The sequence below is a fragment of the Thalassophryne amazonica genome, chromosome 5 (assembly GCF_902500255.1).
Source record: "Thalassophryne amazonica chromosome 5, fThaAma1.1, whole genome shotgun sequence".
NCBI classification, from domain to species: domain Eukaryota; kingdom Metazoa; phylum Chordata; class Actinopteri; order Batrachoidiformes; family Batrachoididae; genus Thalassophryne; species Thalassophryne amazonica.
In genome coordinates, this window is record NC_047107.1 from 96,454,493 (window position 1) to 96,480,527 (window position 26,035).

Here is a 26,035-nt window from a genome sequence, read left to right on the forward strand (position 1 = left end):
GAACAGTAATTTTGTTTTGAGAAGACCATAAAGTGGACACCATTTGACTTACGCAATTTGAAACTGTGGATATAAGTACTTTATTCTGAGAATAGCAAGCATTGATTTTATTAACATCCTGATGTAAATAAGGTATCACCACATGTGTAGAACTCAAAAAGAATGATAGGTTGAGTTTTCATTAAAAAAAAAAACAACTGCAATGTGGTAAAATATATTCATATATATGAAAGAACAGGCAATAATTATTAACTATCGCATACTGTATTTTTTTTCTCAAGATTTGTTTTTGCATAAGTTTGAAAAAACAGATCATAAGTTTAGAATAAATTACTTATCATGAATTTAATTTTCGAAGTGGCACTAATGACAACACTCATACTGAACATAATTTTGCTTGCATAGACTGATTTTGGAGATCAAGCAATAATTGCAGATGAGCTTTCTGAGGTCCCAGATAGCTTTTCTGATTTCCTTTTCTAACTTTCAGAATTGAGCAAATTAGCATATGGTCCATTGATACTTATGTGTAGACACTAGTCCCTAGAGGCAACTATTTTTGGTTTCAAATCTGGGCAAATACAGTCTCAGAAAATTCCAAATGTGACAAACAAGAAACAGGTGTTGTAAACAAGTCAATGCTGCTAAAAATACAAACTTGCAGAAACAAAGATACTATTCTGACATGGTTTGCACATAAGACTGGCATAGCATGTTTCAAGTAAACACATATATGTCAGAAGATGGGGGGGACATACCATATTCTGTCCCCCCTGGTTGAAAAGGTGGGGGGGACATGTCCCCCCATCCCCCACCAAATTGCGCCCATGTCAATGTGCAGAAACACCATCACTTTATAGAGACCGTTAAAGCTAGTGTATAGGATTTCTGAGCTTTTTTTTTTTTTTTTTAGAAACATAGTATAGGATTCATAGCCATCTGTGCAAATCATTGCTGTATAATTACCTGCAACAACAAATCAGTGCATTTTCCCCAAACACAGAGTAAGCCCTGAATATCGACAGTAAATGGGAGCAGATCCCCTCATGGAGGTCAGCATGTTGTTACAGCAGCCAAAAATGGACATATTTACTTAGTCTTTCGGAGCACAGACCGAAGGACCGGAGGACAAAGAAGAAGAATCAGTGGTTTCTCACCTATACACTGCTGGTTGCTAGTGCAGGCTAACAAATTTGAGAACCCCTTTTGTGAAACAGAGAAGTATACGTATTATCACAAGAGAAAGCATGGAAGCATGAATCCTCATCATCAAAGAAGCAAAAATATAAAAGGAAATAAAATAGTGACTGGTGACAACTTCATGCATTGCAACCTCACCACTAGATGACACTAAATCTTACACATTGGAGCTAAAGTACATTCTGTGAGATTATATTTTTGACTTTCTAGCTGAAATAATTATATTCCCATTCCATTTTGATCTCCTACAACTCTGCATTGAGTTTGCTTTATGTATAAATGTTTATATTTCTGTTGCAAGTTAACAGAAAACATTAAGCCACAAAATTTTAATGCAATACTGATTTAGTTGCCAGTAGCCGTGAGGCTATCTTTAATGAACAGAGTATTGCATAGGTTGTTTGTCTGAGTTACACATGAAAGTATAATTTTTGACTTACAATTCTCTGTCCTTTTTTTCCCCCATTCCACTTGCCATTTTCAAAATATCTGCATTTACTTTGGAAATAAGTGCACAATTTCCAAAATGTACAACTGGAGGGATATTTTATATTCAGCATACCAGTGAAAAGCACATAGATGGTGAGAGTTGGTCAACCGATCAAACTCATTGTGATGTGCAGAAAAGCTTCCAGAGGTGTCCAAACATTCTACACAAAAATCCTTCCTCATTATGTTGCACAATTTATAATAAAGACATGGTTACCTGCCAGTATTCAAAAAGCATATTTTGTAGTGGTTTGTAAAAACAACATTTTAACTTTTCTTTTTATTTTTTCATATTTTGCAGGTTTAGCTCTGAGGATTTCTAAAATTATAAATAAGAACAAGTTACTAGTTTTGGCTTTAATATAATTTAAGGTAATAATACAATGTTCAAACAATTCTTTCTAAAAACATTTAAACATTCTAAAATATTGCATTTACAAAACCATGTCTTTTGGTGCTCTTTTAAGCAAACTCCAAATGTTAAAGCCATTTTCAAATGCCAAACTACAAGAGGGTGCAGAGGTTTGCTGTTATGTAAAAAAATAAATAATAATAATAAATAACTAAAGACCTCAGCCTCCCTGAGCAGAAAGTCACATCAATACCACATCCTAAATACTGAACAAATCACTCTAAAGCTTGGCAAAATTCACACAACCTTCCATATTCATTTTAACCTATATACAACTCAGAGAGGTTCACCATTTTGTAGTTGGATATACAAGGTCTCTAACCAACGGCTAATAATTTATAACTGCACCCAACACTAGTCATTATAGTAAACACATCGCAAACAGATTTCTTTACAGGTCGATCAAAGTACAAGTTCTTGCTGCTGCACAGAAATTAAGGGTATTCGCAATGAGTGCATCTAATGACAAGGCAAGTTACATTGTGAAAATGTGGTTTGGTTTGACAGCATAAATGTTCTTTGCACTCAAAAAGATTCAACCAGCAGACTATTATTGGTTGTACCTTAAACCAAGCATTAGATCTTCGTATCTCCATGAAGATGCCTGAAGCTTCACCGATGCTGCAGCATTAATCGAGCATGCATCTTCATTAAAACATAAAAAAAAAATATAAAAAAAAATAAAAAAAAAGGGGCAAAAACCCTTCCTGATTCGGCCCAGCTGCTTCGTTTCAACTCTCACCACTGCTGTTTGAGGCTAGGAGCCTTACAAAAAAAAAAAAAATCATATTCACAGTGCTGCAGTGAGTGATATTCATAGAAGTGCTAAATGAGCGCAACATGAAAACATGACATTCGAGAGCACATTGACAATAAACACAGACCTAGTACATCATTTTCTTGTAAAAACAGGACTAAGACAAACAGCTGAGTGAACAGCTTTCTCCCAAAGAAGCAAGAAACTCAAATAAATAACCCTAAAGAAGCTGAAGAACAAATGTTTGTGATAAGGGGACCAGAATGGGACTTGCAGTGACTCTCACAGCTGAGAGGAGACAAATACTGTGTCCGAGACACTATCAACCTATCAGGAAAGAAATTAAAACCAAGCCACACATTCACCACATGGAGAAACAAATTTTAACCACGTAGAGGCAGGAAAAAAAAACTGTAATCGATAGTTAAATACTGCAAAACATAAAAACCAGTTTGTTTTGAAGTGTAAACATTAAGTCTGTGTCTGATGTCATTTTGCACATGGAGAAATAAAATAAATCACATCTGTCATAATTATAAATTGTTCTCATTAAAATGTAAAAACATACTAAATCTTTATTCTCAATATTACTGTAATATGTGCATCTTGTTTTGTATAAGTGTTTTTTTTTCTATGGTCATATGTGAAATATTTTAATTCATACTTTGACTCCACCGTCTTTCTTTACAAGGCAAAAATCAACATCTGAGTCCCTGATTGACACACACACACACACACACACACACACACACACACACACACACACACACACACACACACAAGCTTCCGCATTCTCATCATTGTAATTCGGGGGGGCACCGACAGGAGATTCTATGTACGGTTGAGGGTCTGGAAGATTCTGGATATTTGCAGCATAACGGGTCCAGTCTCAGGGTCATTCATCCACTGGGTACTGTTTAGAGGATTCTCCAGCATGTCTTCAAACGCTGCACCCAAAACACAAAAACCACAGTGACCAGAAACAGATTTTAAAACTGCAGCTGCTTTTTAACATGGTGTTTAGAAATAAACACAACATATTTGTTTCTACTATTCATTAGGATTGTCTAGCGCAATTGCAGCCATTAATCTAAAAAGAGATTTCTCAGTTTTTGAACAGTTAAAAATGTTAACTACATTAAAACAATTGCAATATCTTAATCCTTTCTAGGGGTATTAGCCTGTAAGGGACATGTTTGTCTAAAAACACCACTAAACAAACAAACAAGAATAACAAGAAAAAGAATAAAGCAAAGCAAAAATACATCTTTAACAGGACCTTAGGATAAACCAGCGGTTCCCATACATTTTTGATCAAACCAACTACACCCAGCAGTAGTTTTAGATGAACCCATTTCATTTCCAAATGGACCTTTCATTATTTTGGAGATGCAAGGAAAAAAAGAACCAATTTGTGACCTGCATTCTTCTATTCATCTTTACACAAGTTGCTATATTAAAATAATAATAATAATAATAAAAAGCTGAAAGTACAGTTTGCACTAAAAAATGAATCCATTTTAAAAAAGAAAAACAGAATAAGGGTCCCACAAAAGACAACAACCCAAGAGTACGATGGGTTAATATTTGGCTTTTTTTAATGAGCATCACCTATTTATTTTTTTAGCAGTAAAAAAAACAAAAAACAAACAAACAAACAAAAAAAACTACTTCATGTTTTTCTATCTGAAGAGTTTTACTACTAATAATAATAATAATAAGTACAGCATTTCAGTACATAATCATCCATAACCACAACAGTAACCAACCACAGTACCAAGCAGTGTCTTGGGATTTGTTAGACCGAGCTGGACCACTGGATTCTCCAGAATGGCTTGGAACAATGGACTGTTGGTATCGATGCCTTTGTCCAGATCATCAGGAGAAGGCTTCCTGTCTCCCAGCAGCCACTCACACTGGAGGACAGAAATGTGCGGTAAAAAAACAAATCTGGCTTTTTTTGGGGGGAATGTCATACAATCTCTTCACAGAGCTTAGTGTACACGGTTAACTGCAAATGGGTGTCCAGTGAAGCAGTTTTGATATCACTCTTATTTGTACCATGGTTTACTCGTGTTAAAAGAAGTACATCAATCACCTTTTCTGCCACACAGAATGTACAACAGCTTTATTTCAAGCATTAGAGAACAACTGTGAAGTATTTTATCTACACAGTATTGTTAATGGCTCTCGTGTACCTGGAGTTGGTCGACGTCTTTCCACTGAACAAAAAGTGAATCAACTACTTAGCTCTTTAATGATGTGATTTTCCCCAATTTTTTTTTTAACACTAATGACAGAAATATAAACCTACTGCTGCATCCTGCTGGTTGTTATTCACTCTCAGGGCATCGATCACCTCCTTTTCATCAAATCCCATCTCCATCAAGGCAATGACAGCCTGCAGAAACAACAAAAAAGACAAGATGTTCTATTAGTTAAATGAACAGTACTGTCAATGACAAAATGCTCCCCCAAAAAACCTTAAATGTATGCATACATGCATATATACAAACATACGCAGTTACACATCTACCAACCAAGTCAGAAAAAGTTGAGACAAATGGAAAAATGGGAGACGTGGAGCAGTGATGCTTACATTTACTTTGACTTCTGTTTCATTGCGGACAGTGTGAACCCCAGATATTTCATGTTTAATGTGGTCAATATACACCCACACACATATACATACATATCCCAGCAGTCATTGAGTGAGAGGTGGGGTTCACCCTGCACAGGTCACCAGTCTATCGCAGGGCCGACACATACAGACAGAGAAGCACATTCACACTCCCACCTATGGTCAATTTAGTGTCACTAATTCACTTTAACTGCATGTCATCGGAAATAGGAGGAAGCCGGAGCACCAGAAGGGAACCCACGCAAACAGAGAACATGAAAACTCCACAAAGAAAGGACCATGTTGGAAGCAAACCTAGGACCTTCTCGCTGTGAGGCTACAGTGCTAACAACTAAAGGCCTTTTTATGCTTCATAACTCTGTGGCCACCCAATCATTTGGACACAGTCATGAACCTGTGGAAGTACTCTGTTAAGGCTGGTGGATCTTATGATGCAATTCACCAGTAGGGGGTGCGATGTTTTTCGTGAAGATTGGTCAACTATCCCATGAAAGTCACTGACTGTAAAACCGGAAAAAAGAGATTCCGGAAATGATGTAGTTAGCGGACCTATCACAGTTCATGCAGTTTCCGTCATCACGACGTGTAGTTACAATTTTTGGGAGGTGGACGTCAGGCTATGGAGAGGGACTCAGAGGGGGTCCGCAATGAGGCAGAGGGCTCTGTGTGGCTATGAGAGCATAAATTGGACTAAAGTCACTGTGCTGCCCTTTACTCTCTCACTCAGACACACACATGGACACACACACAGAGCAAGGCACTCACTCTTGAATCAGGTCTGAATTCCCTTTTCCTGCGGATTCTCTTGAAAATCTCTGTGAGCTCATCCTGCCTGGTGCTCTCCTCCGAGCTGGACTGTGAAAAGTTAGTGCCTGAAGCCGAGGCTGAGGCAGACACAGATGCAGAGGGTCCTGGTATTGCAGCGGCCGTGGCTCCTGAGGGCCCAGATGTGTCCTGGCCAGGTAATGGTGTGTCTACTGAAGGATCATCCACATGCTCGATCAGCCATTCCATGGCCTGTGTCACTGACATGCTGCAGGAAAAAAGGTAGAGAAAGAATACTTTTATTGGCAGTTTTCTGAACAAGACAGACAAGAACTGTGAAAGATGATAAAGATGGATATGGCTGCATAAATGACAACAGCTACAAATAGTATTCAGATCGTTGGGCTTTTACACATTTTAATTCCTTTATGTCATTTAGAACAAGAGTCATCAGGAGATGACATGTCCCCCCGGTCCCCAGAAATCAGTAATACAAAATATCGGGGGATCACCCAAGTACACCCTTATGCTAAATATGAAGGAAACTGGTCAACTGGTTCTTGAGATATCACATCAACAAGGGTGGCAATGACAATATCTTGACTGTTACCTTGAAATTGACCCCAAGGTCACTGTAACTGACTGGTGTCTGGGGATCACCCAAGTACACTCTTATGCTAAATATGAAGGAATATCTGAAGTGGTTGTTGAGATATCATGCTAATAAGTGAAAACAGACAGATGGCTAGACAGACAGAAGGATGGACATGCTGATTGCTATATTCCTCCATATTTCATACTGGGGGGATATAAAGTAATTCAGACTTCTCTATGTTAAAATTTCTAAAATTATCCTCTTTATACCCAAACCGATAGACAACTACAACTTCATATCATTTATATAAAGTCAAAATGATGGATTGCATAAGTAATAGACTCTTGCAGTATAACAAGTAATAATAGATTTTACAGCCCCTTTCCTTCAGACAAGTCAGGGAACAGATATATGAACATTTCCAAGTCATCAAGTAATTGAATATGTCTTTGATTCCATTTACACCAGTCAATAAAAAACAGAAACAGTATAGTACTCTATGGTAAATCTGTCTGGAGTAGGTCTCAAAAACTAGGTGGCTGTTTAAGGAGGCTTGTGAGGAAAGCCACCAAGACTTGGGTTGTGTTGACTAATGAAAATCATTAGTCAACTAGTCGGGTACCATTAGTCATCGACTAGTCGGTGACTAAATTTGACATTGAATGAATTAAGCTAGGGATGCACTGATACCACTTTCTTCCAGACCGAGTACAAGTACGATTTTGGTACTCGTCGATATCGAGTACAGATACAAATACTTAATGACACCATTACAGTTTTATGATGACTTTGAAATAAGTTTTATTCATCAGTTGTCCCTTACTTTACTGCTACCAATATCATTAACTTTGTTTTTATTTACAAAGATTTCACTTAAATCATGTAACTTCACTTTTTGACTACAACAAATTGTCATTTAACATTAACTGTGTGTTTCTTAACAAACATGACACTGCCAGACATCTCACTGAAACGTAACCTGTGGGCTTCAGCACTACAAAATATACAACACCAGGAACTGAACTGAAACTGTCCATCAGTAACTTTATTTATGTCTGTGAGGACTAAAAGCTTTTTTTGAAAATGTGAGGGGCAGATTCTTTTTGATGAAAAGCAGCTTCTCTGCTTAATCAGCTGTGAGACTGTTTGTTTTTATCTACAACACTGGGCTAAACAGCCTGTCGCTCCCCACACTAGTTTTAACTTTTAATTAAATACATACTGCTAACATACACAAACAGAAATCATAAATATTTTTCCCCCCAAAAGGTGGAACATGTAACAATGGAGGAGCACGGCATGCGCATACACGACGGCGCGCGCACACGCACACGTTGTCGCAACACGAGGCAAAATGTAATAATTTTAACATTATTTTTTCTTTGTGATTCATGGGATAATTTTTTCATGTTCAGACAGAATCGCCCGTTGCTTGTGGTAACTGAGCCATTTAATTAATGAGGCGCAGTGAACCAGCTTCTGGCACAAACAGCAGCTCGTGGAAGCAAGTGGAGGACTGGAGTGCATAGAGATTCTGCAAACGGATTACTCCTGTAGTGGACCGAGACACCTGAACGTCCACACCAAGGGCTGAAACTCACCAACCTGATAGACAACCTCTGCCGCTGAAGCCCTGATCGCAGTTCTGACGGAGGAACTGCGACGCAAAGTGCCGAAGTCACAGAGAAAACTTTTTCAGCCACAGGAGGAATTACAGTGTATTGAGATGTTATGTTCCAAACTCCGGAGGCTTTATGTGGATTATTTTTCTTCGTATGATTGTATGATGATGAAAAAAGTAGCGGTTATAGTCCGGAAATTTCGGAGCGTGTGCCTGAAAATCCCACATTGAGAGGTTGACATCAAGCTTCTGTAAAGGGGTATCGGGCCGGAGTATCTGAGACATTTTATGATTACGAGTATGAGTAAATGAATATGGGATCGGGCAGATACCCGATACTGGTATCAGCATTGATGCATCCCTAAATTAAGCCAATTTCGAAACTTCATGGTGAAACTCATTCATTTTATCAAATATAAGCACAAAATTAAAAATACAAAAAAACAGCATTAGCGTGAAGACAATACCTGCATTATTTATTAGGCATAGAATACTCGTCTGAGCCAACTAATTCACCTGCCAAGGTTCACACACTTTCTTCACTGAGTGAAGGGAGCAGTGGCGGCTCTGGCAGGTCTATTCTTTAACCCCTTCTAAGCCTGTATATCCCATCGATAGGAAATTTCACTTTTTATTTGTGAGATACTGACAAGCCAAAATGAGGCAGGTGGTAGGGGTTAAAGGGTTAAATGAACTTAATAAATGGCTTTCAACTCGTTGAATTAAAAAATTTTTTATTAATTAATAAAAAAAAAATAGTCGACTAGTCGGATGTTAGCTAGTCATAATCGACTATTATAGCTAGTCATCACAATCCATAACCAAGACACACTACACTCTGATGGAATTGTAGGCTTCTATGGATGTGATTGGAGAGACTGTGCATTGGGCAAATTTGGCATGTTGCATCATGACTCACAGCTTCACGGTGGAGTGGCACAGAGGGCTTTCATTCAAAGAAACAGATCAGGTCTTGGCTCAAGTCTCCCATGTGCCACCCAACAAACTGGACCTGAACTCAAGTCTATTTCAGAAAATCTTTTTTCTGATTTACTCCACCTTGTTGTTGTAGAGCAACTTTATACAAGTACGCTATTAAGTGATCATGAAAAATGGTTAAATTTGATAACTGATTATCAGAGTAAATTGTCCAACAAAAATGGCAACCATTTCTTTCTCTTTTTTGTGGCAAACTAAATTTGTTCACATCTGTTGATACAATGCATTTGAAGATAGCCTTGGGTTCTAGGAAATTAGAATTAAAAAACACATTATTATTCTCCAAGATTCTTTTGCTAAAACAATTAACTGAAGAAAAAAAATTATTACTGACATTGGAATAAAGTTGTGAACACAGCTCTCATTGTGAATACATTATGTGCAAATAACATACTGGTTCAATCTAAGAGCTTTGATGGCTCTGCTTTCAGAGAAGCCCATTTCAGTGAGCTGCTGGAGGGCCGTTTCATCCACCCGATCCTCTTCATCTTCATCCAACATAGCTGCCAATCACAGAAATACAAAATGATTAGACAACGCAAACTACGGCTGTAATGTCTTTTGTCTGAAACTTCACTTCAAAGGTTCAAATGCTTTAAAAATGTTCTGTTGAACAGAGATACTTTTGACATTAGAATTATCATTACAAGGCATCATTTACACTTAGCTTGGCAGATGACTATTTTTGCATGAATTTCTACAGATGGCAGATGACCAAGTTCTATTTAAACCTGTTTTTGGAGTATGAGAAACTTTACATACTCATTTAGAAAATATTGCATCAGACATCCCAATATCATAGCTATCATAACAGTGGGGATTATTAACACAAGACATGGACATTTCTTTTATCCACAATCAGTCATTTCAAAAGACATCCATAACATCACAGTTCACGAAAGGACAATCAACTGTATTTTGAAATATTGTCAACTTTTATTTATTAAAAGCATGTGCTAAAGTGCTGCCACAAGATTATTTACAAAATATTTAAAAACATTACAAAATTATGGCTGTTTAAAATGTTTCACACAGGGTTAAAATTTCTAAAAAGTACCTCATCTAATTGACAGGCATGATGGTGCAAAACAAATCCAGTATTTACCGTTGGCTTTCTTGAAGAGCTCAACTGCATCTGGGTTTAAGGCAAGAAGTTTCTGGGCCACTTCAATGAGAGAAACCAGGATTTTTCTCAGCTCCGTCTGAAACTGCCACCACACAGTTATGAAAACAACACATGCACAGATCCAAAATTTTAGCTCGTCTAAATTGTTAGTAGAATTAATATTTACAGTTTGCATGCCCTATCTGGGCAGATACTGAAGTTTTCTTGAGGTAATGCATTAGCTCTGCCTTTACAAAGATCCTCTCATTCTTTCTGCTGGACATCCCAGTTGTTATTAAAAAAATAAATACATAAAAAAAGCTTTCTTCTCTGTTTGCTGCACTGTGACAAAGCTGCTGCTAATGAGTGACTGAGTGAAAAGGGACCGAGCAGACACACAGCTTCTCACATCATCAGAACAAACAGTTATGTTTTACTTTTTTACCCCCACATATTTCAAGTTCTCAGCTCTATGCGTCTACAGTATTTCTATAGTTTAAAGTTGATCTAAATATCAACAACTTCTTCACTGATGGGGCTGAGGTACAGTTATCAAAAATTTACACACATTCATCATGGACTTCATGATAATATTGCACTTTCGATGATTTCTTTGAACTGTTCTTTTTCAGGAGCAGAAAGATTATACAACACAAATCTTTAATAGAAAAAAAAAATGTGTTCAATGTACAAGTTGTAATTTACTGAATTTTTTCAACATCAGGACCAAAATTATACATACACAAGTTTCACCTTGACCAGACACTTGTTCTAGCCATTAACAAGTAGCATGCGTTGGTGTCATGCTTCACTGCACCAATGACACCACACAACACCTTTGGATCCTGGATGAGAATCACTGAGGCAGACAGCTGGTCCATCCCCACCTGTCAAGAGCAATCATCTATCTGCTACAGCCAGGTAAAGTGTGGGCATCCCCTTGGCCTTCTCTAGCCACTTGAGTCCTCAACAGTTAGGCACCTACATGCTGGATCATGCACAGAAAAACACAACAAATGGCCAAAAAGTTGAAGCTGAGGCTCCGTCACAATGGAAGCGATACTCCTTATCCAAGTCTCCCCAAGTTACCGCTTATTTGCCACAAAGTCATTCCAGTGGTACCAAACAATCATCCGAATTGACCTGGTACCATAGACTTGCAGTCATCATCAACAAACTTCTGGCAGAACATTTGATCACTCTTATTATTAGAATTTGTGGAGTTCAATTAAGTGTGCTAGCTTCCTAGCATGACCTAACTTTTAAGCAATTGTCTGAACTTTGGGAAGGCCATTCCAAAAGCCAAATGTTGGCCTACTTTATCCATTTCACAACAATATGCGTTTCAGGTTATTGCCCTGTTAGAACATCCAACTCTCCAACTGATGATTTGGGGGTTTGTTCCATACATGAGTTAGTGCTCCTCCTTCATTTAATGCAATCCACCAATTCCACTGACACCAACAGAGCCCCAGAGGAAGATGCCACCACCACCACCAAGCTTAACAGATGGTAGTGTTTTTGTGGTTGAATGCCATTCTTGTTGATTGGTCATTGTGACAAGCAACTCAGTCTTTGTCCCCTTTGACAATGAAATGATCAACCAGAAGGTTTTAGTCTTTGTTGATGTGCAGTTGAGCGCCTTGCATGGCAGCACCCTTACACTGGTATTAGTGTGTGTGTGTATGTGTGTGTGAGGGGGAGAGTGCGCGAGAGTGGGAAAATGTAGATTTTAGAGCAGGGGCTTCTGTCTTGGACACCATCATCTCAGTGTGTGGAAATGTAAATCTCACTCGACTGTAGACAGTGGTATTGGTGGTCTAGCAGCTTTGAGTTCATAGCAGTACCATGCCTTTGTTGATTCTTGGTTATTCCTTATCATCCAGACAATTCCCCTGACCTGAGGGTGGCAGTTTGGGTCTTATTGCAGCCCTTCAAAAAGTAGCTACACCTATCAACAACTTGCACTTGAACACAATTATTTGAACAGATAATCTTGGAAAATGCAGTTTTTAAGAAATGCTTCAAGAGACAGTCCTCACTTGTGTAAATCTATGATCCTCTATCAGATCTGCACTGAGGTACTTCAATGTTCCCAAAGTACTGTGCAAGTAATCAAACAAAATCCTTTTTAAGTTGGCACAGAGAAATTACCAGTTGTAGTCAGTAATGACCAGTAATAGGAAGACAAGATACTTTGGGAAGTTTAAAAAATATATTGGAACTTTTAGCAACACTGAATTAAAAGTCTATCTGGTCCATTTATATTTTTTGACACCATGTTTAATTCTGACCCCGGGTTGGTTTCAGTTTTTCCCCACTGAATACTGCTTCTTGTCAGGGACGCGGTTTGGCTCCTATACTGTTCAATGCTTACATGGACTGGATGCTGAGTAGAATCATGAACCCAGCAGCTGAGGCCTCTTTGTTGAGGAGGAAAGGTTTACCGACTTTGCTGTGATCTTTGTAGAATTAGTATAGTCCCTGATTACAGCACTTGAGAAGCGGAGTCAGTCAAAGTGCCTGTGTTTGCAATTGTCCTGGATCAAGACCACCATCTAGGCTTTCAATGACTTCCTGGACTCAGCCATCAGAAGTGTATTTGTGTATGGTGAAAACTCTGTACTTGTAGAGACATTAACTTATCTCCGAAGTGACATTCATGTCTCTGTATACTCAGCCTTTGAGAACAAGAGACACCTGGGCTTATACAGTTACGAGGTCACTGGAATGGGGTGTTTGGTGACCTTTGCAGGAGGATGAAGGTTCAAGTCTTCAGGATGCTGGTACTTACTGGCTTAATGTACGGCTGTGAGACAGGGACACCCACTAATGACCTAAGGAGATGACCGGGTGTCTTAGGTACTTGGTCTCTTCAAAGGATTCTTGGGTATCAAATGAATGGTTACTTGGGGAGACTCAGCTGAGATTTGTCACTAGAATAACATTTTGGTCAAGCGCCATGTTTTCTGGGCATTATCTTGTACACAAGTGCCTCAGTGTTGAGGAACTCAGCAGATGGAAAAAGCCAAGGGGAAGTCCACGTTGCCTCTGGCTGCAACAGACAGATGACAACTTTCAAGAGTTCCAGATGGACCAGTTGTCTGACTTAGTGGTTAGTGTTCCAAAGTGTTGTGGATGTAGTGACACACACAGCATCAGTGCATGCTCCCGGATCCAAAGTCATTTTCTGTTTCATTAAACCCAATATATATATAACTTTTTTCTTTTTTTCACAATCAGTATGCCCCCCAAAAAGAAAATAATAAGTCACTAATGCTCAATACTGTCATAACATTTATCCCTATAATGAGTATAGGCTAACGAATGATCATAACTGTTTGTGTTACATCCCTATTCTAAGGATACTGTTGTGTTACGATCCCCCACAATCCAGAAAAAGTGCAAAAACGGGATGAAACGACTTACTCCGGCATGCCTACCATCAGGCTGGCTTATAAAGGGCATACCTGGCAACTCGCTGAAAAACAAAAGTATAGCTGCACCCGGCTGCATTCTCAGCCAGAACCGCATCAAGCACTGCTTTTACTTCAAATTTTTACCCGGATGGAACACAATCAAACAAGTATCTAGTTGTACTCACTAGGACTACTCCATTTAAAGATGTCTGAACATGACTGAAACTGTTAAGACTCCGAGCATGCAGAAGTGACCGTGTAATGACATAGATTTGATGACTCGGGAAACAGTTCGAAAATTTCACCCACATTTCAAAACTGGTGTCGCATATGCCAAGTCTGTTCAAGTTTGATAAAAGATGGATCAAGGAGTACTGTGATGTTTCAAAATGCACCACGATTTGCTATTCAGGATGAAACAGGAAGGAACGGCGCTCTGTGGAATAAGTGCATTAGAAATACAAGTGTTTAGCAATCAACCACATTTATGCAACTACAATGTACTAAATGTGCTTTCTGTTTTGTGCACAGAAAGTAAATCCTTAAAGTCTTTGAAGGTATCAGACTCTGCATCAGCTGATACTCAACATTAAAAGACTGATTGGGGGCAGAAGGACATGATTCCGCCATTTACGAAACCAAATTGAACCTGACTTTTTAATAGCCTATCATCTAAAGCTATCCAAAACAACCTTACATCTCTGATATTATGCTGGGTAACAGTGCGGTCACTGTGGCATGTGGACAGGTTGGCGGTGGCTTTCAGGATAGCATCTTTATCTGGAGCCTTGTTATCTTGTTTTTTCTGTGAAGAAATGACAAAAAAAAAAAAAAAAAGATTTCACTGAAAATTCAAGTCATGACTGAACTGATAATGTCATTTATACAGAAGGAACGGCCAGTTATGCCAATGAGAGCAGGACTGGACAAAAATGGCAAAAAAAAATTAATAGCAGTGTGGGATTACCTAAGAGACGTGATTGAGAAGTTTGGAGCCTGACCAACAAAAAGTAGGGCAAAGTTCTCCATCTTTTGCATTCTGAGAAACCAACATTTCTCAAGACTGTACCCAGTGAATCAAAATTTCTCAGTCTCGAGAAATGCTGGTTTCTCACAATGCAAAAGATGGAGAACCATGCACTATTTTTTCTGGGTCAGGCTCAAAACTTCGCAATCACCCGTCGTACTTAATGACACACACACATTTCCCAACCCTAAAAAGGGACCAGCAGTCTGCAAGTTTTCCTTCCAAGGAGTCACAAACTGGTGATTTAACATCTACAGGGACAAAAATAAATGAATGGATTATTTCATCATTTGTATCAAAAGTCAAGAACACCTGTCACATACAAAGGACAAGTTAGACTGAAGTAACATGAATATTGACAAATGATGCTTCCTGTCAAGTTTTATGTCATATGTAAAGCTGTGACTGGTAAAATGCAAGTTGTTGCTTACATACACCAATCAGGCATAACACTGTGACCACCTGCCTAATACTGTGCAGGCCCACCCTTCTGAATAACAAAAACAGCCCTGATCCATCAAAGCATTCACTCTACATGACCTGTGAGGATGCCCTCCATGAATAGGACTTTGTCCAACACATCCTACATGACCCTGTTGCCAGTTCCCTGTTTTTTCTTCCTTGGACCACTTTCAGAAGGTACTGACCAGCACAAACTGGGAACATCCAACAAATGCTGCAGTTTTGGAGATGCGCTGGCCCACTCACACAGCCATCACAATTTGGCCCTTGTCAAAGTCACTCAAATCTTTATGTGCCCCCATGATTACTCCTTCCAACACATCAACTTTGAGAGCAAACTGTTAACTTGGTGTCTAACATAGCCCACCGACTGACAGGTGCTATTTTAAGGAGATAATAATTAGTCTCTTCACCCATCAGTGGTCACAATGTTATGGCTAATTGTGTAGTCTCTGGAAACTATGATGGTGATCCTATAATGGTGTCATGGGAGTATTTAGCTACTTTCACACATATACCTCAATAAATCAGGAATGCCTACTGTGGGACCATTCCCCAAACACCCCATACATGCAATCAAATAAGGACATGTATATAACAGCCATGACAGCCTCATTAAGCCATCACTGAGAAATCAGTCAGACAGGCTCAGTGATGTTTTTCCAACTACTGTTGCCATTCAGTCAGTCACATGGCCAGTTTCAGTCATTCATTTTTGATAGATGTTCATTTAAATTAAGGGTCACCGGGGGGGGGTACACGCTGGACAGGCCACCAGTCTATCATAGGGAAACATAGAGACAGACTAGCACACCTATGATCAATTTAAAGTTTCCAATTCATCTAACCAGCATGTCTTTGGAACTGTGAGGAAGTCGGAGTACCCGGAGCTGAACCCACGCAAACACGGGGAGGGCATGCAAATTATACAAAGAAACGACCAGGTGGGAAGCAATCGCAAGAACTTCTTGCTGTGAGGCAACAGTGCTAACCACTAGTCACTGTGTTGACAAGGACCAATTTCTTCCCTGAAAATTTCAATAGCACAGAAAATTTTTTTTAGAAGACTGTGGATCATTCGAGAACTACAGTTATATGAGGTAACATATCTCTCATTAATTCAAACATATATTAGCTGTCTCTTTTTTCAGATGAAAAGGAAGTGGAGGCCTACACTGCTGCAGTTTGCCATCCAGACATCTGACCTACTTGGTTAGCACACACAACACTGAGTGAAAACAGATGAAAATCAATAGGACTCATGCTCAGATAGGGATTTCTTATTTCATCTTGCTTTTGTTTCTTCCCAGGGGCAAACATACTGTTTGGTTCGGCTTCCATTAAGTATATACTTGTATTATAGTGAACACGTCAGTCATTTTCCCACTTCATGCTCTAGCTATGATAGCGTCAGTTGCGCATAACAGTACCAGCTGTCAAGTTAAAATTTTTCAACTTTGTTTTTTGTTTTGTTGTTGTTTTTTTTAATACACATTTTTAAGATTACTCCAAATGATTGATCAATTATCAGAATAGTTGGTGATGATTTAATAGTTGATTAATAATCAATTAACTATTGCAGCTCTACAGTGATGTGCATTACTGACAGGAATGACGCTAACTTGTTTGTATTGATAAACCAGCAATGTTTGAGCTTGGCCAGCGACGTAGGATCTAATAGTTTGGCTGTGAACTGCTTTTCACTTGTTTGATATCAACATCTAAAATGTTCAGGGGCAATAAAAATGATGACATAACCTCAGCACAACGAAGCACTAACTTTGCCATCACAAATGTCACACTGTAAAGAAAATTTGCAGAGTGCTTGATGTCATTGGCACATTTGTTCTTCTGATAAAGACATACATATGCACATAAAATACTTGTTACACACTTTGACTTGTGCAAATAATGTAACTTTTGAGAAAAATGGGAAAAAACCTCAATTAACATTGTAATTTTTGTTACAGTACCAAAGGTTAAAAAAATACCTTCTCCTCTGCAACTACATCTGCTATCTTTGGAAGTGTTGGCGGTGGTCTTTTCTTTATGAGAAGCAAGACATCTATAATAAAAGGCATACTGTCAGATCTCAAAACCTTTTTCCCACAATCTGTCCACAGTAAATTTTACATACCTTTATCTTTGAGATTCTCATCAGCAACAGTTTTAGTCTCAGTGAGGACTCTCTCCGTAGCAGCATGTATAAGTTTATGGTGAGTAAGTGTTTTGGGGTCTTCTATACTCCCATGAACACACTATGAAACAAGCACAACATGGTTTAGGTGAAATTCTGTTCCATATCCTCTTAGATCAGAGTTGAGCCCAGTTCTACATATCTTTGAACTATGGTAAAGTACACATCTTCATGGTGGAGTGACGTAGAGGATGTTCTTATAATGAAGATATGAGATTTCAGTTAAAGTTGACTGAAGACACGCGAGACTCCAACCTATATTCAATCTGTTTTCTTATATGAAACCTCTTCTCTGTTCTACCCCACAATAAAGCTGTGGCTGGTGGTGCAACAGACAAGAGCTGCAATATGTACAGTTTGTTCGATCAACCACAGAAGCCAATAACTCCTTTAGAGTTGTCATGGGTGGCTTCCCTCATGAGGCCTGGCTTCTTGCATGGCCACACAGTTTTTGAGGACAAACCTGCTCTAGAGAGTTTTACTATGCTGTTTTTTTTTTTTTAAGATTGATTTAAATGAAGACCAAGACAAAGTCAATGACTTGGAAATCTTCATGTATCCACTCTGACTTGTCTAAATAAAACTGGCTGCAAAAGTGATCACTAGTGATGTCAGTCTGACACCAAAGCTCCGATCCTTGCTTCAAACTCGAAGTTGCGTTCTCTTTGAACCACTGCTTTAAAGCTTGCTTTGCGGCAGAGCAAAATGACGTACGCAAGAACGCATGACGCAGTGACTGCTTAGTCCCAAATGAATCGCTATATATATATATATATATATATATATATATATATATATATATATATATATATATATATATATATATGACTTAGTGCAATAGCACAGTGATGTGCATTATTTAATTTTATCTATTATCTGATTTTATTTATTATTGCCAAATTTTATTTTATTTTTTTTATACTTTTTATATTATGTTGGCACTGACTGAGCTTCAATCTCACTGTACATTTGTATAAGTGACAATAAAAGGCATTCAATTCAAAATATTGCGAGATGAGTCGTTGACGTGAGACTTGCTTCAGGAAGCTTCGGCGCGCCAAAGCACACCTTAAAGACACCGTCACAACAAACAACATGTGGGTTTGTTGTCGTAGTTGTTGTTATCATCATCACTGCTTTTGGATCAACATGGAGCCAAGCAGGAAGAGAAGCCGTTCTCAAATGTGGGAACACTTTGAGTTGATCAGTCCTAATAAGGTGAGTACTTTATTACTAAACAAGCAACTTAAAAGGTAGTAATGTAGCAGTTAAGTTAGGTACAGTTGCATGTGCGGTTGTAAAGGCCGCATAAATATTGTTTAGCCAACAAGAATAAATGTGGGGTAAACATTTCTGTGATCATTCTCCATACAACCCAAAGGATCCTCTGATCTTTACAAGGGAGGATCATTCCATGTAGCTTAGGGTGTCCCAAAAAATGCCAACTTTAAAAAATTTCGAGTACTCACCCACCAAAAAGTTTCCTTTTGGTGAGTCATTCTCACATGTAAAATTGTTTGCCAATCAGAAATTATTTAGAGGTGGCTCAAGGTCACCAAACATTGAAAATCTAACCGTGACAATCAACATCGGTGCAATAATTGGAATGTCATATCTTTGCCACTTTTAGAACTATTAGATCACTACTTTTCAGATGTGTACAGTTTATTTTGGTAATTTAGAAATTATAGCAGCAGACTGGGTGCTAGATGTTTACTGCAGTGACTATATCAGGTCCAAACTTGCTCCAAACCCAATTTGTGCAGAAGCTGGGCTTCATAGTCGCCTATGATATTGGTCAGTTAGGCAATTTAATTTACATGTTATATTTACAATACTGTGTTTCTTACTTTTTATTTTGCCTTTATGGCTTTGTTTAATATTTTTTGGTACTTTGTTAACTGTCTGCATTCTGCAAGTGCTTACAGATTAATCATAAATGTTGAAAAAAAACACTCTGTTAGGGCCGTTTTTATCATTTCTGTATAATTAGTGCAATGAAAATACTTATATGAATACTGAAAATCAGCTGCTGGTTAAAGGTATTAATATGTTACTGTGATGCTTTCATATGAATAATATCAATGTTTCTAGTGTTTAGAGATACAAAACTGTGATTGTCCATACAGTGCTAGTTTTCCTTTCACTTCCCAGTCGTCCAGGTTTCAGATCTGCAAAAAACTTTGCAAAAACCCAACCAAGTTTGGAATGGTATATTCACTGCAGTAAACATCATGCACCAATCTGCTGCTAATTTCTAAATACCACAGGAAATTGTACACAAATGAAAAAGTAGTGATCTAATAGTTCTAACAGTGGCAGAGATATGACATTTCAAATATTGCACCAATGCCGATTGTCACAGGTAATGTTTGGCCACCTCTAAATAATTTCTGATTGGCAAACAATTTTACATGTGAGAATGACTCACCAAAAGGAAACTTTTTGGTGGGTGAGACTCGAAATTTTTTAAAGTTGGCATTTTTTGGGACACCCTAATGTATCTCTGAACTTCAATCGTGGTAGCTGATGTATAATTCCTGTGAGCTCTTGTGTTTTTTTCCAAAGCTGGAGAAGTTGTCAGCAAAAAAAGAAATCGCCTGAGTCCAAAAACAGTGGAAAAACTCTTATTCCTCAATAAAAACCTCTGAATTCCCATCCCCAAATTTCATGACAGTCTGTTACACAAGCACAACCCACCTTCCCTGCACATACTTTGTTTCCCAAAGCACACCTTCTCTCAATCTCAGATACTAGTCAACATATACTGAATCAGCTGAACATATTCTGACAGTGTTGTCTAGTATTTCACCACTAGATGTCACTGAAAGAAACTTTGAATGAATGAACCCATGTTCAATACAATTGGCAAAGTGGCTCAATACTGCTTTATTGCTTCATTTGAGCATTACTAGTGATCACTTGTATCAATAACTGCTACATTAGGTTAGCCTTTTACCTGTGATGATGAGGGACTTTGCGTAAAAATTTCTAAAATTCCCAAACAATATTTTTATTAAACCCATTGAATTAATGCTTAAAGTATACACTACAACCACAGTTTGATTCTTCCATTTCAGCTACACTGCGGTGACATACAGACACAAAATGACAAAAACTGTGCCACTCTCCAAAATACTTATTGACTTGAACGTGCCTCAATGGAAACTTGGCACAGAAACCACCAAGAAAGAAAGCCATAGTTTGCTGCTGTTCATGGGTGCCAAGGCTACAGGCAGTCATTGGGCGCGCGCGCGCGCGCACACACACACACACACACACACACACACACACACATAGGCAACTCCCTGGGGTGCCCTTGAGCAAGGTCCTCAAATTGCTCCTCTTGTGCATTTGAACAGCTCGCATGGCAGCACCCAGACATTAGTGAGAACGTGAACAGGTAAACGTGACATATGATTGTAAAGCACTTTGAGCATTTTCATCAGATGGAAAAGTGCCATAAATGTAAATTTCCCATTTGATCCTTTTAAAGAGAACCCACATAAAAAGCATGGCACTTCACGCAATTCACCTGAAATGCACATAATTACCTTCCCATTAAAGTTGACAGTCTGCACTGTCCCCCACATGCATCCAAATATTTAAGTAACTTACTGTTACTCTGGTGCAACACACCACGCATGTGTGTTGTCATACAAACAGATATTAACCACTTTATTTCAAGGTAAATGCCATATAAGGCCACGTGGGATGAGCGGTGTAATAATAGACACAGGCTGGAAAACAGTTGGTAACACTTGGACTGTCTGTTAGCCGAACTAGCTTGTGAGGGGAAGCCATCCTGCTGAACTATAAATAGAAAGTCTACTCAGTTACTATAAATACAAAGCCGGAGACACTGCCAGTGTCGCACACAGGGCACGGTTAGGCACGGTGGGCTTCTGCAAGCCGCCCAGCACGAGTGACAAGACAAAAACAAACAGGACAGACACATACATGTTTTAAGCACTTCTCTTTCAGTTTTTCAACAGTGGTGTCTTCCGTCACCTCCTCTAACCACTCCGTCCCGTCCATGGCGCAGACGTGGATTTTCAGTACTTCCCTGCGAATATCTTTTCCTCCTGCACGAACATAGCTGCAGCGTTGACACTTTAAACAGCACCAGCAGTCCACAGACGTCAGGTAGCAGCGAGCTACCTAATGTTAGCACTCAGCTAGCCGTCCTTCTTCAAATCCACCAACAACACAGCGAGCGCCAGTACCCTTCAGCTGAGAGGCATTTTGGGTTTCAGCGATCGGCTTTCGGTGCGACAGCAAGCAACCAGCTTTTTTTTTTTTTTTTTTTGTCCTTCGCCAAGTGGTTTATTTTTACCAGTTGACAAGGAAGACAGCAACAGCAAACGAGCGCCCTTGTTTTCACGGTAACGTTTGAACTTTGGCCTTCAATCGTACCTACTGGTGCATCTTGGGAGTAGTAGTTCCTTTGGTCAGACGCGCAAGACAGTCCTTGATAGAAGAGTTGTAAGGAGAGATGTAATTACGGAAAATATGAATGAATGTGAAACTTTAAAATTGACATAGGTATTTGTGTGGGTGTGGATGTTTATCTGTCTCTTTGTGGTCCTGCGAGGGACTGGCGTCCATAAACATTATAAAGAAATATTCTGGGATAGGCAGCCCCCCCCCCCCCAAATTGGAGTAAGTGGGTATAGAAAATGGATGGATGAATGACTGTTTCAAATATGATGATGATGATGATTATTATTATTTAACTTTAAGGTGGCACGTTCCTTTCAGGAATTTCAGGTTCGGATGATAGAGAAGTAACATTTAAGGAATTCACGAAGAAAAATCGCGCATTTTGTAGTTCCAGATCCTATTAATGACATATGATACATTTCAACTGATCACTACTCATGTGCATGATCACAAAATAGTGATATTCAGATGTTTTATATCTGATTTTGTTTATTAGTATATGGATGTGCGTTAATTGCCTCCAGGGGCGTATCCAGGAATTTCTTTTTTTGGGGGGGGGGGGGCAAAGTCCCCATGTTGCCATCATTTGGTTTCAAACATTTTGAAGCACTGAGTTATTTTCTGAAGCAATTATTTCATGTAGTATTTTAAGTGTTTTGAAACAATAAATCACTTTTGAAGAAATTCTTTTATTTCCTTTCACGGGTGGGATTAGAGGTGGGCTCCCCAATATGTAGAAGAGTTCAATTCCCACTCACTCTACTTGTCTATTTCCTTGAACAAGACAGTGCATCATCCTAGTCCACCCAGCTGTAAATTGGTACACAACCTTGGCTGGGGATAACTTGTTGATGGACTGGCATCCCGTCCAGGGGGATTCTGATTTGCTTTCCCCTAGTGCAATGGATAACTGAAACAATCCTGCAAATGGTGATACAAGCACCAAAGTCGGCACAAATACTTGTTAGACATTAGTTTAAAAAAAAAACAAAAAAACGACTAGCCACTTGAATTTTCAATAGTGGGCCAGGTAGGGGTCAATTGAAGAATTTTGACACAGGTCAAAATAAAAAAGGCTCCAATCAAAACAATTCCAAAAAGGTATAGCTTGGACTATCTATGACTGAATGTTCAGGTGTTATGGGGTAAAAACAGCAAAAATTATGCTAAAGGTCAGTTTCAGTTTGTACAGGGGTCAAAAATTAAAGTTCCTTCAATATTGGTAAAAAGTGATGCAAATTATTGGTTGAGCTAATAGGATTAATAAATGGAATAGTTTTGACTGTGTTGAATGCTTGGTCTCCAAAGTAAAGGTCAAACAAGGTCAGCGTCCATTGGATTCTATGACATGTGACATATGTTAACATGTAACATGATAACTAAGCATGACACATGGTCCAAACGATTCCTTTTTAAAACCCTGTTAACTCAACTAATAATTTGCATCATTTTTTTTTTTTTACCAAAATTGGACTTTTGACCCCTGTACAAACGGAAACTGATCTTTGTCATCATTTTTGCTGTTTTTATCCCATAACTCCTGAACATTCAGTCATAGATAGTCCAAACTATACATTTTTGGAATCATTATGATCAGACAAATAATGTAGCATAGTTTTCCATTTGACTGGAGCATTTTTAATTTTGACCCGTGTAATTCTTCAATTGTCCCCAACCTGGCCGCCTACTGAAAATTCAAGTGGCTAGTTTTTTGTTTTTCAAAAGAGTAATGTCTAAGGAGTATTTGTGCTAAACTTGATGCTTGTATCACCATTTGCAGGATTTTTCTCTAAATATTCTCTTATCTGCTGCACTATACAGAATCCAAGGTTAAGTATTGGCACCAATGACCATCAGGGCCTAGGAATTATGTATTTTCCTTTGGTGGTTGGTTTTAATTTGGTGGTGGTGGTGGTGGGGGAATCATACATGCAAAATACACATCCAAATAAAATGCAGAGGATAATACATAAAGTGTAAATCGCACTTGCTTCCATTGTGGTCCTTCCAGTGTGCATATCTCAAAGTACTGAATTATTTTCAGAAACAGCTCAGTGTTTTCAGGGTTTTAACATTTTTTTTTAGCTCATCTGTCAACAGTTCTGTCAAAGTTTAACAGGCTCCAAACGTTTTGCATGTGAATGGGTGTTTGTGCAGCTTGTCTCAAACAAGAGTCAGTCAATTTTTGTCACTAGAGGGAGACATGCTATGTAAAATGGTGTTTTCTATCTATCAGGCGGTAGTCGAGGGGGTTTGTGAGCAGGTTATAGGTTCAGTTTCTTACCAGATAGGAAAATGTGGGCGGGGAAGGTGAAAGAGTAGCAACAGTTAACTCACTCCCATTACCACCACTATGATGCCCTTGAGCACCATGTATGGCAGCACCCTGACATCGGTGTGTGTGTAAAGGGGTGAATGTGACATGTCATTGTAAAGTGCCTGCCATAGATGGAGAAATACTGCATAAACAGTCCATTTACCCTTTTATCTTGAGAAAAGTAATGGAAAAGTGATGTGGGGTATATCAAGACCACGCAGAGAATGGAGCTGCCAGGCATGAAAAGGTCTAAGAAGATGCTTTAGGTGTCTGTGTGACAGTGCAAGATGCAGAAGACAGATGGTCCACTGTGATGACCTCTAGAGGGAGCAGCAAAACAATAAGGACAAAGAGAAAAGTAACACCGGTAATTTAAAAAGTAAAATTACTATCACAGGTTATGTTGGGAACCACTGGGAGGTGGAGTATGTGTAGAGCAAACCTCTGGCTATTTCCTATCTGAATAATTGAGATGTAGCATTGACATACATACAGTGCCTGTACTGTTCTCAGGAACTCAGCATGTATTCAATTTTATTATCCCGTCACTGTGCACCATTAGCCACATTTATTTGTCTTATTTTCCTGTCATGTTGCTTCATTTTCTTCACCTTCTGTTCTCTGTCATTATAATGGCCATAGCAGATGGCAACCCCACTGAGTCTTGTCTGCTTGAGGTTTCTTTCTGCAAAATAAAAAATACTGGTGGCTGCTGGTGGTACCCCTCAGCCACCATGGCAGTGAAATCCCTTATTGGCAGAATTCCTGTGGTGTTAGCAAGAGCTTTTGAACTGTGATCTTGACCTCAAGATCAAGGTCATCCATTTTTTTACTTGACTGAGGTCTTCACTTGATGCACGTTCCTGTAAGTTTGGTGACCCTAGGCCTCTCCATTCCAGGCCATTCACTTTAACAAACCAATAGCTGATGCCACCCAATGCCTGCCTGCCCAGTCGCCAAGGTGACGACAACAATACCCCTTGAGCCTGTAATAGGCTGAGGACTAATAAAAGCAATTAGGGAGTGTTTTACTTACCACCTTCACCAATGTCTGATCATGGGGTCAGTATGGTCCATACGGTCTATACTCAGTACTTGGGTATTGTGCTCCGAGATGACATACATACACATCTCTTGAGTGGTCTTCAAATATACTGTACACTTTTTTCTTTTTACTAATTTTGTGTTCCTAGGGTGAATAAAAACTCTCCGGGGGCAAAGAGCTTTCTCTTATTGTGCTCCCTTTCTGTGTAACAGTCTTCCAGTATCTATAGAGCAGTCAGATTCTGTGGACACCTTTAAAGCCAGATTGAAGACAAATTTATTCTCCCTCTCATTTAATTAGCATATTTGTCACTATGCTTTTTATTGTTATTGTGCTTTTTATTTCTTTTAATATTTAATATTTCTTTTACTCTTTTGTGTTTTTAATTGTGCTTTTTACTTTAATTCATTTTAATGTTTTTGGGTTGATTTGTGTGAAGCGCCTTAGGACAATGCTGTCGTGAGTTGGCGTTCTACAAATTGAATAAACTTAAACTGATTAATAAAAATATGCAAAGAAAATTTTAATCTTGTGAAGACAC

General features: G+C 38.8%; 1 protein-coding gene across 1 annotated transcript; it reads right to left on the minus strand.

The window, feature by feature from the left end:
• Positions 1-2,031: 2,031 nt before the first annotated feature.
• Positions 2,032-22,093, minus strand: ubac1 (UBA domain containing 1). Its single transcript, XM_034170919.1, is given in 11 exon segments — positions 2,032-3,805; positions 4,636-4,774; positions 5,173-5,259; positions 6,265-6,532; positions 9,874-9,982; positions 10,585-10,687; positions 14,701-14,808; positions 17,484-17,557; positions 17,630-17,750; positions 21,650-21,750; positions 21,753-22,093. Coding segments are annotated over 11 exon segments (1,260 nt in total). The 5' UTR covers positions 21,787-22,093; the 3' UTR covers positions 2,032-3,689.
• Between the last annotated feature and the right edge of the window lie 3,942 nt (positions 22,094-26,035).